Source organism: Engraulis encrasicolus, unplaced genomic scaffold, assembly GCF_034702125.1.
Source record: "Engraulis encrasicolus isolate BLACKSEA-1 unplaced genomic scaffold, IST_EnEncr_1.0 scaffold_659_np1212, whole genome shotgun sequence".
Lineage (NCBI taxonomy): Eukaryota > Metazoa > Chordata > Actinopteri > Clupeiformes > Engraulidae > Engraulis > Engraulis encrasicolus.
Window position 1 is genome coordinate 1 of NW_026945982.1, and position 13,048 is coordinate 13,048.

Consider the following 13,048-nt stretch of genomic DNA (forward strand, 5'->3'; position numbering starts at 1 on the left):
TTGGTCCAGCACCTGTGCCACTGATGTGCGCACATTCTTTGACTTTTTGGAATGAAACTAATGAAACCTGTCTGCATTGATACATGTACCTCTGGAATTACCTCTGTCTGTAATTATACCTGTCTGCATGTGGTCATTCCTGTCTCTAGTGATACGTGTCTCTAATGAAACCTGTCTGTATAGCCTATTGATTCCTGTCTGTAATAAAACGCGTCTGTGGTGATTCCTGTCAGTCTATGCTGCTCATGATGTCTTGCTGAGTGACACCTGTCTGTGCTGATACCTGTCTGTAGTGACACCTGTCTGTGGAAATATCCTGTCTGTAGTGATACCTGTCTGTGCTGCTCATGCTCTGTGCTGCTTGCTGTAATAGGCCCTACCTGTCTGTGATAGGTGTCTGTAGTGATAGGTGTCTGTAGAGATTCCTGCCTGTGTTGCTCACGGAGTCTTGCTGTAATGATACCTGTCAGTGATACTTGGCTGTAGTGATACATGTCTGTAGTGATACCAGAGACAGTCTATGTTAGAATTAAAATAATCATTGGTGATGCCTGTCTGTGCTGCTCATGGTGTTTTGCTGTAGTAATATCCGTCTGTAATTATGCATGGCCGCTGTGATATCTGTCTGTCGTGATATGTGTCTGTGCTGATGCCTGTCTGTCTGTGCTGCTCATGGTGTCTTGTTGCGATACCTGTCTGTAGTGATAGCTGTCTGGGGCGATACCTGTCTGTCACGATACCCGTCTGTCACGATACCCGTCTGTCACGATACCCGCCTGTGACAATACCTGTCTGTGGGGTTCAGGGCGTCTTGCGCTTCACGACTGTCACTGTAGCTTCTGCGTTCCGTAGGGCGGCGGCTTTCAGATGTGGCTTCAGAGCCTCACGCACTGCCTGAGCACAGATAGCAGAGTAGCGCACGTAGCTGTGGAGAACACACACACACACACACGCACGCACGCACGCACGCACACACACACACACACACACACACACACACACACACACACACACACACACACACACACACACACACACACACACACACACACACACACACACGCACACACACACACACACACACACACTTCAGTAAATAAAGGTGTCGGACAGTTTTACTTAAGCACACATGCTGAAGGACACACTTCACACTTCACAAAAAACCCTGATCAATCACAGACAGTGCTGAGGGAGAGGGGCTCACAAGAGAGATGCTTCACTTCACTTAATAAAGACGTGTACACACACACACACACACACACACACACACACACACACACACACACACACACACACACACACACACTAAATAAATAAATAAATAAGGGATGTGACAGTCTTACTCAAGCACTGTGCTTATTGTGCATAATTGTGTAATTGATTGTGTTGCCCATGCTTTTAAAAAAAAATCCTTTAATGAATTCTAACATTATCATGTCTCATTACCATAAGCATGTGAAGCACACTCAGCAGCCTTGGTTTCATAAATAGGACCTGGTTTGCCTAGATTTGCCTGTCGTGTCTTGACATGGTTAACTGTAGTCTACTGGTACTACTAAGTTCTACTATTACTACTACTACTACTACCACCACACACACACACACACACACACACACACACACACACACACACACACACACACACACACACACACACACACACACACACACACACACACACACTTTGCCTGTGTCTTGACATGTTTTAGCCTACATCATTGTTATTTACAACATGCATGTCATTTACAACACAGCATCATGGCAGGAAAGAGCATGAGCCAAATGATGAATCCAACTGAACAAGTTTGATATAAAATGCAACTGAACTAAACAGGTTTGTGTTTGATGTTTGTAAAATGTTGCCCAACTAAACAGGTTTTTCATAAAGTATGCATCTAAATATGATGACATGAAACAGGTTGACACGTTTTATATGAAATGCAACCAAATATACGGTGTAGGTGTGATGTAAGAGGTGTGTGTAAACAAGAATAAATTGTATGTACGTATATTTTTGTAAATAAGTATGAAATATATAATTGTGGCTACCTGAGTCCAGCTAGTCTCCAGTATGCAACCATTGTCAAGCACGGCTCTGCGCTGCTCTGCTCTGTCAAGCTCCGAGAAGAAGTGCAGTCGCTTACAGTACAGTTATATTAAACTCTTTAGATAAATCCTGCGGTCAGACGGACAGACAGACAGGCAGACAGACAGGCCGCCTAAACTCTTTGGATAAGCCCTGCAGTCAGTCTGACATACGGACTGACTTACAGACTGACAGACAGACAGGCAGGCAGACAGACAGGCAGACAGGCAGGCAGGCAGGCAGGCAGGCAGGCAGGCAGGCAGACAGACAGACAGGCAGACAGACGGACAGAGAGAAATAAAGACAGAGACAGGCAGGCAGACAGACATGCAGGCAACCAGACAGAAATAAAGGCAGACCAGTTGGCCAGCTACTCTCTCTGGGAGAGCAGCCTGCATGGAGCTACAGCAGCCTGCCTGCACCTGATGAATGAACGCATGGAAGCTGTTTACGCATGCATGTTTACGTAGTGCCCCCACCACGTCAATGCAATGTATGTGCCTTACATATTGAGTGCGCCCCTGGCGGCCCGGGGTATTATACCAGTTAATAAATCAGTTAGATTCAGATCAGTGATCGCTCCGTTTGATGTTTGTTTATTTGGACACTTATATGTCAATAGACACAACAAGAACATTACATGGTGTCAGAATAGTGAAGTGTTTATAATCTGTCGACGAAAATGGACCACTTCAACGTTCCTATGCCTCGCATGGATTGGGAATCTACGAATTTACCTCAGGCTTGGAAAAAGTTCCGTCAACATGTCGAGCTAATGTTTAGCGGACCGCTACGTGAGAAAACTGAGGAGGAAAAGTGCAGCTATCTACTCCTGTGGATCGGAGAGAAAGGCAGGGATGTCTACAGCACCTGGACACTTACAGCGGACCAGAGGAAAAAACTCAAGACTTACTACGACAAATTTGACACGTACGTAAAGCCAAAAGCTAACCCCATCTTCGCGCGCTACCAGTTCCATCAGCGAGGGGAAGGGGAAGGCATTGACCAGTTTATTACGGACTTGAGACTCATGATTAAAGACTGTGACTTTCGCGATGAGGATGACATGATCCGGGACAGGATTGTGTTTGGCACCAACTCCCATAAGGTGCGTGAAAAACTGTTATGCCACGGTTCTGAGCTTACATTAGAGAAAGCTATCGACATAGCCAGAACGCACGAGCTATCCCGCCAACAGCTACGTTCAATGGATGACAGCCACACTGCTAGCACTAGCGCAGCCAGCCATTCCTCCCATGCAGTTAGCAGAAAGCCCGCGTACGCCTACAAGCCAGATCGACAACGGCAAGGAAGGACGACGGACGGCGAGAGGACAGCAGGTGCGACGAAAGTGTGCGGTGCGTGTGGAGGGGACCATGGACGTACAGGAGAATGTCCGGCGAAAGGAAGGGTGTGCAACAAGTGCAAGAAGCCGAACCACTTCGCGAAAGTATGCAGGTCATCAGCATCACAACCGCAGCGACAAAAGCCCAGGTACCACCCGAAGAAAGTCCACTGCGTCAACGAGACCGACGATGAGTCATCGGATGAGCTGTACATCCACACCATCACCAAAATCCACCCAGACACGACGAGAGAACAAGCGTTTGCAGAGGTAGAGCTGGGAAAGCAGAGGAAAAAGCTGAAATTCAAGATCGACACGGGTGCACAGGCCAACATCATCCCAGCTGAGACTTTCCACAAAGTGTTTGGCAACACACGACTGAGCCCACCAGACAGCACCATCTCCGGGTACGGCGGACAGCGGCTGGACATCGAGGGTTCGTGCAGACTCACCTGCAGGTACAAAGACAAGGCAGTCACGCTAGGCTTCGACATCGTCCACGCAAAGAACTCACCACCTGTTCTAGGAATGCGGGCCTGCCTCGATCTCAACATGGTCAAGTTGGTACACATGGCCACCGCGCAGCCCCACACCAGCATCACGGAGGAGTTCGCGGACGTGTTCGACGGCATCGGACTGTTCCCCGGTGAGTGTACCCTACGCCTGAAGCCAGATGTCACACCAGTGGTGTGTCCACCCCGCCGCATCCCGTATGCACTGCGAGCCCGTCTGAAAGAGGAGCTACACGAGATGGAGAGGCTGGGGGTGATACAAAAAGTGACTGAACCTACCGAGTGGGTAAATGCATTAGTCGTAGTTGAAAAGCCCAAAACAGGAAAGCTGAGAGTGTGCTTAGACCCCCGACCTCTGAATAAAGCCATACAGCGACCCCATTACCCTCTTCCAACGCTGGACGACATCACACCACGACTGGCTGGAGCCAACTTCTTCAGTGTGCTGGACGCCAGATCCGGATACTGGGCAATTAAGCTCAGCCACGAGTCGTCGATGCTGACCACCTTCAACACCGTCTTCGGGAGATACCGATTCATCAGACTTCCCTTCGGCATCATCTCAGCCCAGGACGAGTTCCAGCGGAGAGTGGACGAGGCGTATGAGGGGCTCCCAGGCGTTGCAGCGATCGTCGATGACATCTTGGTGTACGGACGCACGAGAGAGGAACACGACGCCAACCTGCGCGCACTGCTCGAGAGGACGAGAGAGAGGGGGATAAAGCTGAACCGGGAGAAGAGCATCATCTGCGTTCCAGAGGTGAGCTACTTTGGGCATAAGCTGACGCGAGACGGGATCAAACCCGACCCCAGCAAGATCAAAGCCATCAACGAGATGCCACCGCCGAACAACAAGGCAGAGCTCGAGACCATATTGGGCATGGTCACCTACCTCTCCCGCTTCGCTCCCAAACTGTCTGAAACGACAGAACCGCTCCGACAGCTGCTGAAGGAAGGCAACGAGTTCGTGTGGGACTCCAACCTCGACGCAGCATTCCAGCGCGTGAAGGACACGCTGACGAGAGAGCCTGGACCAGTACTCACCTACTACGACCACACGAAAGAGGTGAAGCTACAAGTCGATGCATCGAAAAGCGGACTAGGTGCCGTGCTGCTGCAGGACGAGAGGCCAGTGGCGTATGCATCGAAAGCGCTCAACGAGACCGAGCAAAACTACGCGCAGATCGAGAAGGAGCTGTATGCAGTACTCTTCGGATGCAGGAAATTCCACCAGTACCTGTACGGACGTCAGGTGACAGTCGAGTCAGACCACAAGCCACTCGAGTTTATGCGCAAGCCACTGTCAGCAGCACCACCACGACTGCAGCGCATGATCCTGCAACTACAAAGGTATGACATCAACATCATACACAAGCCTGGAAAACAAATCCCTGTTGCCGACACACTTTCCAGGAAGTCAATTGCATGTGATGAACAGTCTCTGTGTGAGGGAATGGACAATCACATCCACACAGTTGTCCGGAACGCCCCCGTGAGCGACCGGAAAATGGCACAAATTAGGATCGCCTCAGCCCAAGACAAGCAGCTCTCGCTACTGAGACAGGTCATTCACTCCGGGTGGCCTGAAGCAAGAAAAAAGTGCTCACCTGAGATCATGGAGTACTGGAACCACCGCGACGAAATCTCAGAGGCTGACGGCATCCTGCTGAAAGGTGAGAAAATCATTGTGCCACACTCACTCAGAACTGAAATGTTATCACTGATACACTCAGGACACTTGGGCATGGAGAAAAGTAAACAGCGGGCACGAGATGTACTGTTCTGGCCAGGCATGCTGAAAGCCATCGACACAATGGTCGGAAACTGCCTCATCTGCCTCGAGCGCCGGAACTCCGTCACCAAAGAGCCCATGATCGCGCATCCCATCCCAGAGCGGCCCTGGCAGGTAGTAGCCACAGACCTCTTCACCTGGAACAACAGTGAGTACATTGTCACAGTGGACTACTACAGCCGATACTTTGAGGTTGAAAAGATCACCAGCCTCACAGCCTCAGCAGTCATCAAGAAGCTGAAAGCCACATTCGCCAGATTCGGCATACCCCAGACCGTTGTCAGTGACAATGGGCCGTGCTACAGCGCTCAGGACTTCAAGGCCTTCAGTCATGCATGGGACTTTGAGCACATCACCAGCAGCCCCCTGTACCCACAGAGCAACGGGCTGGCCGAGAAGACTGTGCAAACAGTCAAAGCCCTCATGGACAAAGCGCATGCACAGAAGTCAGACCCTTACCTCAGTTTACTGGAGTACCGCAACACTCCAGTGGATGGACTGAAATCACCAGCGCAGCTGCTGATGAGCCGGCGCCTGCGCTCAGTCCTGCCCTCCACCGCGAAACAGCTGCAGCCAGAGCTCGCCTGCCGCGACACAGTCCGCACCAGGAGAGAGCTGTGTCAACGGCGACAGAAGCACTACTACGACAGGAACGCCAAAGCACTGCCTACGCTTCCTGCCGGTGCCACCATCCGTCACCAGCTTCCAGACGGCAGGTGGAAACCTGCTGCTGTCATCCAGCCAGCCGACACACCAAGGTCGTACAACATCGTCACCAGTGAAGGACAGCATCTCCGGCGCAACCGGCGTCACCTTCTTCCCACGGCCGAGGACAGCACCAGCGAGGAGGAGATTCAACCGCAACACAGGTTTGACCCTACAGACACTGAACCTGAACATTCACAACCAGACACTGATACTACACGCACACCACTTTCCAGCACGAGATCAGGACGCGTCGTGAGACCAACAGTAAGAATGGACCTGTGAAAACTGTTTTAAACCTGTGAACATGAAAAAAAAAAATGAAAAAAAACAATTCACAAAAGATAAGTCTGTTAACACTTTCAAAAAAAAAAAGGAAAACAGACTTCAAAAAAAAAATGAAAAGATGATTCACACACACAAAAAAAAAGACAGAAAAAAAGATGAATCACAATTTAAAAAAAAAAAAGAAAGAAAAGAAAATGAAAAGATTTTATTGTCATGATTGTATATACTGTATTGTTGGGTGTGATTTGACATGATATATGATAAGATGGGTTAATTATATTGCAGATGTGTTTATGCAATAACAATGTTTTTCTTACAGCTACTGATGCATTTTGAAATGGACTGACAGACAACATGATTATTTAATATCTAATTTTGTGTGATTGATGTGACTGCATAATATATTCTATGTGATTGATTTGATGACTTATTTTAACAGGTGATTGGCTTGACATGGTATGGTAAATGTAATGCTTTAAAAGTTATTAATGTATTCGGCAATATAACTACAGTTGTGAATTGAAATAGTACACTGTACATTAATTCTATATTTGCTAATTGTTTGTTGAATGTAAGGATTGACCTGTTGCGTTGATGTAACTGAGTTCTTGTTTTAAAAGAAGGGGGATGTAACATATGCATGTTTACGTTGTGCCCCCACCACGTCAATATGCATATATATACAATGCAATGTATGTGCCTTACATATTGAGTGCGCCCCTGGCGGCCCGGGGTATTATACCAGTTAATAAATCAGTTAGATTCAGATCAGTGATCGTTCCGTTTGATGTTTGTTTATTTGGACACTTATATGTCAATAGACACAACAAGAACATTACAGTGACAAGACGCGGTTTTATCTCCTGTGGTGTTGAAAGTGAAAGTGGACATCCATATGCCGACTAGAGATCACGTTTCGTCTCCTCTTGATCGGCAACAACATATATTTTTAGCCTCGCTCGACTGATTGTGTCCTTTGACATCAAATAAAATGTGCGACATCAGATTTCAACTCGTATACATTTGTGTATCTTTGTAAACTAAACGAGGTGGCGTGGGTTTTGAGAATGCTAATGCATAGTGAATGAATGATAAAATCCCCATCTTTTGGCGTTCGGCTCTCTCCGGTTTGAAGCCCTTTTCCAATGTTCACACAAGCTATTTATTTGCCTGTCCAAACCTTTCATCTCAATTATCTCGTGATTTATTTGCAGTCCCATTCGTTGTTTTCACTGCATGCCATCGTGATATTTTACAATCAGCTAGCCAGTAGCCAGTAGCCAGCTTTCAGGAAGCTGCTGCCTTAAGGCTGATGCATAGTCACGCGGTGCCGATTGCGGGGTAAAGCATAGACGTACTGTCAGCGGGGGGTATTGCCTCATAGTCGACCTACATGCGAATGCGTGCGAAAGGGCGTGGTGTTTTTTTTCCCGCCGAAAATTCAAGAGTGGGGCAAGGGGGGAGGGAGGAGGAGATTTTAATGACGTCAATTCACCTCCGTGACAACAGGGGGCGAACTAACTAATTCAGTTGAGCCCAGTCCCTAGAATGACTCACAAAGCTAATCAGCTGGCTATGTAAAACGTAATATTCCACTAGTACCCAGATAGCAAAGTCTTCCGGCATCTTTCTGGGTCTTTCTGGCATTTCTCTGGTGAATGTACGATTTCGGTTGATTTCGGCAAATCAATGGCAAAGTAGGAATGATGCCAGAGATATTCTGGCTTTTCACTGGAATGCCACCCAAATAACGAAATCGGTTGTGCAGGAGGGCGGAGCTACAGTTACTTTATGGTTCTTTCCCGGCAAGTTGGAATATTACCAGAAAACATTTTGTTCAGGTGGGGGGGCTTTTTTAAAACCTAGGGCCAAGCAAAGATGACAGCGGCCCTGCCCTACGGAGACGGTTGACACGCATGCTCATTTACGTGAGACCGACTTCATCCTGGGAATCTTTTCGGCGGGACCTTAGTCTAGTAATGAACCATGGACTTGATGTACTATCTACTGAACTAGGATATTGTGCTGTGTATTTTGTATTAAGGTAAGTAAAACGATTGTTATAGCCTACTTGTGCCTAATTATACTGCTCACTTAATAGCTACATTGCTCTTTGTTGTATTTACCTGTGCTAAGATGAGGCAACATTTCTTGAGGTAAATTTTCCCTTGGCTTGGAGATAGCTAACATCTAGCCTACGGTATTTCAGTTGTTTGTTCATGACTAAATAAGACTAAGTATTAGGTCTCTTGACAGGCGTTTCAGTACGTACTAATTCATGTTATGTCATGTCAGGGCTTTAACTTGTTTGGAGGACACGCTATAACGACCCTAGCTAGCATAGATGGCAGCTATCCTTTTCGGACATTAGGCAAACGTCAGTGTTTAGAGCTAATACTAGATGACTGATATGCAAAGACTATATTCTTAATTTAATTCGTTGGTGTGCTGTCATGGCCTTTGGTTTTTGTTTTCGTTTGCGATTGTAAATTTACACGCTTGAGACAGCCCGTTTTAGATTTCAGCTGCCTGCTGAGGTTTGGATTCAGAAATTATTTTTGTAAAATCTCTGATGGGCTGGCTTGGACGTTAGCGTAATGTGGTGTTTAACGTGAGCCTGTTCAAAATCCATCTTGAGCGGAATTCACCGGTGATGGGCTTCAAATTCCACCTGCAGCAATGGCAGGTCACGGCTTATTGCTTTACCCTGAGCTCTAGTTCTACAGTATTCTCGAGTCCACATCGCTTTACGGATGCAATAGTCACCCGTTTCTGATGTCGTTATCAGACGAAATCAGAGGGCAGTTTGTGACATACTTGAAATAATATATCTTTGAGGACACAAAGTAGCTGCCCTTTTTATTAGACACATGCACGAGGTAATGTGATTTACAGAAATATCAGATTTGCAATAAAATAGTCCATCACATTGTACTCTTGTCACAGGAGGATCCATCTCACTAACACGGGTGAGGGACAGGGACCAAAGAGGAGGCTCTACAACATGAGGACAGACTGCGATCCTCAAGCAGTAAGTTGATTTACATAAGAAAATTATACACTATAAAGGTGTCTATTGTATGTATAAAAAGGGCTTAAAATTATGGTCAGACTTCGCTCCAGCTAGTGATAAAGTCTTAAAGGGTTTAATTAAAGGCTTTTTAACTTCACCATCATCAGTGTGCCTTGGAATCTTTGGCAGGCCTTATCAGCAGCCACAACTGGAGCTAAGTCTGACCATAATTTTAAGCAACTATATTTCCTTGAGCCAAAGTGCACCTGCTTATGAGAAAAGACCAACTTACTAGCCACTTTGACTCATTATTAAGTGTGTGTTTGGCTAGTAAGATTCTTGCCATTTTGGCTGGTGGTGAAAAAAGTTAATTAACAGCCCTGTGTATAACTGTAGGAACAGACTGGACAGTGAAAGTAAATCCCGCCTGGACTTAACAGACCCCTATACCTGGAATGACCCAAAAATTTGACTATTGATCTTGTCACAGGTCAGTCCATGAGCCCACGTCTTCAGGCCAGGGACCCGAGAGGAATTTCCAGTGACATGGATCAACAGAGATCCTCAAACAGTAAGTTGATCTTCTACATCAAATAAAGGAAATCATGTGAATTATCTTTAAGTAAAAAACAAGCATTTGATTACCACTCTCGTATAAGGTCAGTCCATAAAAATCAAATGTGTGTGTGTGTGCGCGTGCCCGCCCGCCTATGTTTCTGAGTGTGCATGTGCTACAAGCAAACTTATGCCAATTTTTTGTTTTGTTTTTCTTGATTATTTAGGTAAATCAGTGAAATAATATAATTTGCATAATACTGAACTTTTTAACCCTGTGTATATGTACAGCAGGACATAAACATTTGACATTTGATCTCACTCTCGTTACAGGTCAGTCCATGTGCCACGTTCCAGCCAGGGACCAAAAGGGGGGCTTTCGTCATAGGGCCAGACAGACATCCTCAAGCAGTAAGTTGATTTACATGGATGCATTCTGAAGTTGAATTGAAGTAGTTATATTGTTATGCGCTGGCTACTATTCAATGTGTCAAAGTGAAATTTATTATTTGTTGTCCCATGAAAAAATGAACTGTATTTACAAATCTCAATGGCAATGTATGGTTCCAGGGATTAGAGTTCAAGAATGTTGTTGCAGGTGAAATTATCATTGAAATTTGCTGATTCAATGCTATTTTTGTATCTTTACTTTTTAGAGAAATAGAGAGATGCATCCAGGCCACCCACTAGGAGGTGGAACATCTTACGAAGAGGTGGCTGTACCTGGCAGCAGACTGAGATGGGGTGAGGAAGAGGAGAAGCACAGACCAAGAACGGAATGTCAGACATTTGCCCTTTTTATGCCCAGCGCACACACACACACACACACACACACCGGCATATAAACATGCACATAGACACAGGCGCACATGCACACACATACACGCACTCTCAAACAAGATGGGAGTCTCTGGTGATGTTGGCAAATAATCTGAATCGGTACACACTGCAATGATTCCACCATCATGCCCCACCTACGCGAGTCCTGTCCTTCAGCATTGACTTACTCCCCAGGTGTGGTGTGCCTTCATCCGAACCACAATGGCATCCCAAGCAGCAACAAACACCTGCACACATGCATGCTACAGTACACACACAAACACACTGGACTATGAACTAGGTCAGACACACACACACACACACACACACACACACGCTCAAAGTAGCCAAGATCGAAAAGGCTGCATCGGTGGCTTGACTTCATCCATTTTTTGGAGGAACACCTTTGTCAATTTTGAGGAACTTTGTTGTGGGAAGATATTTTAAAATTTGATAGTCAGTCTTGTATACCCATTCGCTTCACTATGATGTATTTTGTAATTGAATATGGATGATTTATGCCACAGTGCTGAATTAACACATCTTGACAAAGATGTCACCTTAAAAAGTATGTTTGGTACCTGTGGGTCAAATGTCTCAGGAGCTCCCTGACTGCAGAACGTCTCAGGAAAGGACTCAACTTTTTATATTGTATGCAGGGTGCGATTTGTCAGAAAACCAGAAGGGGGATGTGTTTCAGATGTCAAGCAATATCAATGGAGTTACATTAAACTATGATTAAAATCATGTGGAAAAAGTGACAATATCAAAACCAGAAGAGGGGACAATCCCCCCATCCCCTCCTACAATCCGCACCCTGACTGTATGTATTTTACATGTTTGTCTATATGATTAACACATGAAGAGTTTAGATGCAAAAACCCCCCAAGTGCCTTTTCAGAAAATAATATTAATTCATTTTTATTCAATACAAAGCTATCAAAATTGCATATTTTTTAAATTTTATTTATGTAATGTAACTATTTATATGTATTATCAAGTACATGAATGTTAACCAAACCAACAACAGGGTTTTCTAAAAATATAGAAGTGCAGGTCTTCTGAAATGGAGTTAGGGGGGTTTTGCATCTGAATTCTTCACATGTTCATAGAAGAAAATACAATGTACGACCTCAAGGTCTTGTGTGTTTTTCTCACCGATATCTAAGGTTTATGAGTTACAAAATGTTTATTATTTTGTTTGTTTTCTGAAAGTTTTTTTAAAAACTCAGAGGGATATGTTAAGAAAGGTGTTAATCATTTGGTTTGTTTTTTGGAAAATTCCATTTAAAACATAGGCTGTGAGTTTAAAAAAAAAAGCTATTTTGATAATTTTGTGTTCTTTTCTGAAAATTCTACTTTAAAATGTCATACATTTTCAATTTCCAAAATCTATTGAATGAATGAATGTTGTTGTAGCCTACTAAAGATAATAAATGGCCAATTTGCATGATTTTTTTGTGGGTTTTATTCTTTATTGTTATTATTATTATTGTGAAGGTTAAATATATTCCGGCATATTTATGGGTTTTAATCGGCAGGGTTCTGGCAATCTTGTGGTAGGCTCATGGGCCATTTCTGGGTCTTCTGGCAAACATCTGGTAAGGTGCCGGCACTCTGTCGAACGTTCTTGGCATTCTACTGGCTGCTTTCTGGCATGATTCCGGCAAAATCTTGTGGGCCGTTTTAGGCCCGGGAGTAACCCCGACATATTGCGGCATATTGCCAGTATGAAGAAAGGTTTCTGGGCCATAAAAAGCCCAGAACATTTTTGCTATCTGGGTAGCCTACTTCTAAAAGTTGGGGCATAATTAGATGGTACAACATCAGTTTATTTTTGATCAAGTACTACATGAGATTAAATGCAAGACAAACGCCATTTTAAAAGACAATAGACAGCATGAATGGCCATTCACACCTGGGGCCTAGTAGT

The 13,048-nt window shown here is 45.2% G+C and overlaps 1 protein-coding gene and 1 long non-coding RNA gene across 2 annotated transcripts; one reads left to right on the forward strand and one right to left on the reverse strand.

Annotated features, from left to right (window-relative positions):
• Window positions 1–793: 793 nt before the first annotated feature.
• Window positions 794–2,140, reverse strand: LOC134444674 (ATP synthase subunit epsilon, mitochondrial-like). The gene is made up of 2 exons (XM_063193906.1): window positions 2,050–2,140; window positions 794–925 (listed from the first exon to the last, which is right to left on the reverse strand). The coding sequence occupies exons 1-2, from the start codon at window positions 2,079–2,081 to the stop codon at window positions 802–804; spliced, it is 156 nt and encodes a 51-aa protein (XP_063049976.1). The 5' UTR covers window positions 2,082–2,140; the 3' UTR covers window positions 794–801.
• Window positions 2,141–8,353: 6,213 nt separating this feature from the next.
• Window positions 8,354–12,570, forward strand: LOC134444672 (uncharacterized). Its single transcript, XR_010034063.1, has 4 exons — window positions 8,354–9,759; window positions 10,232–10,312; window positions 10,630–10,707; window positions 10,953–12,570. It is a non-coding gene; the product is annotated as an uncharacterized LOC134444672 (long non-coding RNA).
• The last annotated feature ends 478 nt before the right edge of the window (window positions 12,571–13,048 follow it).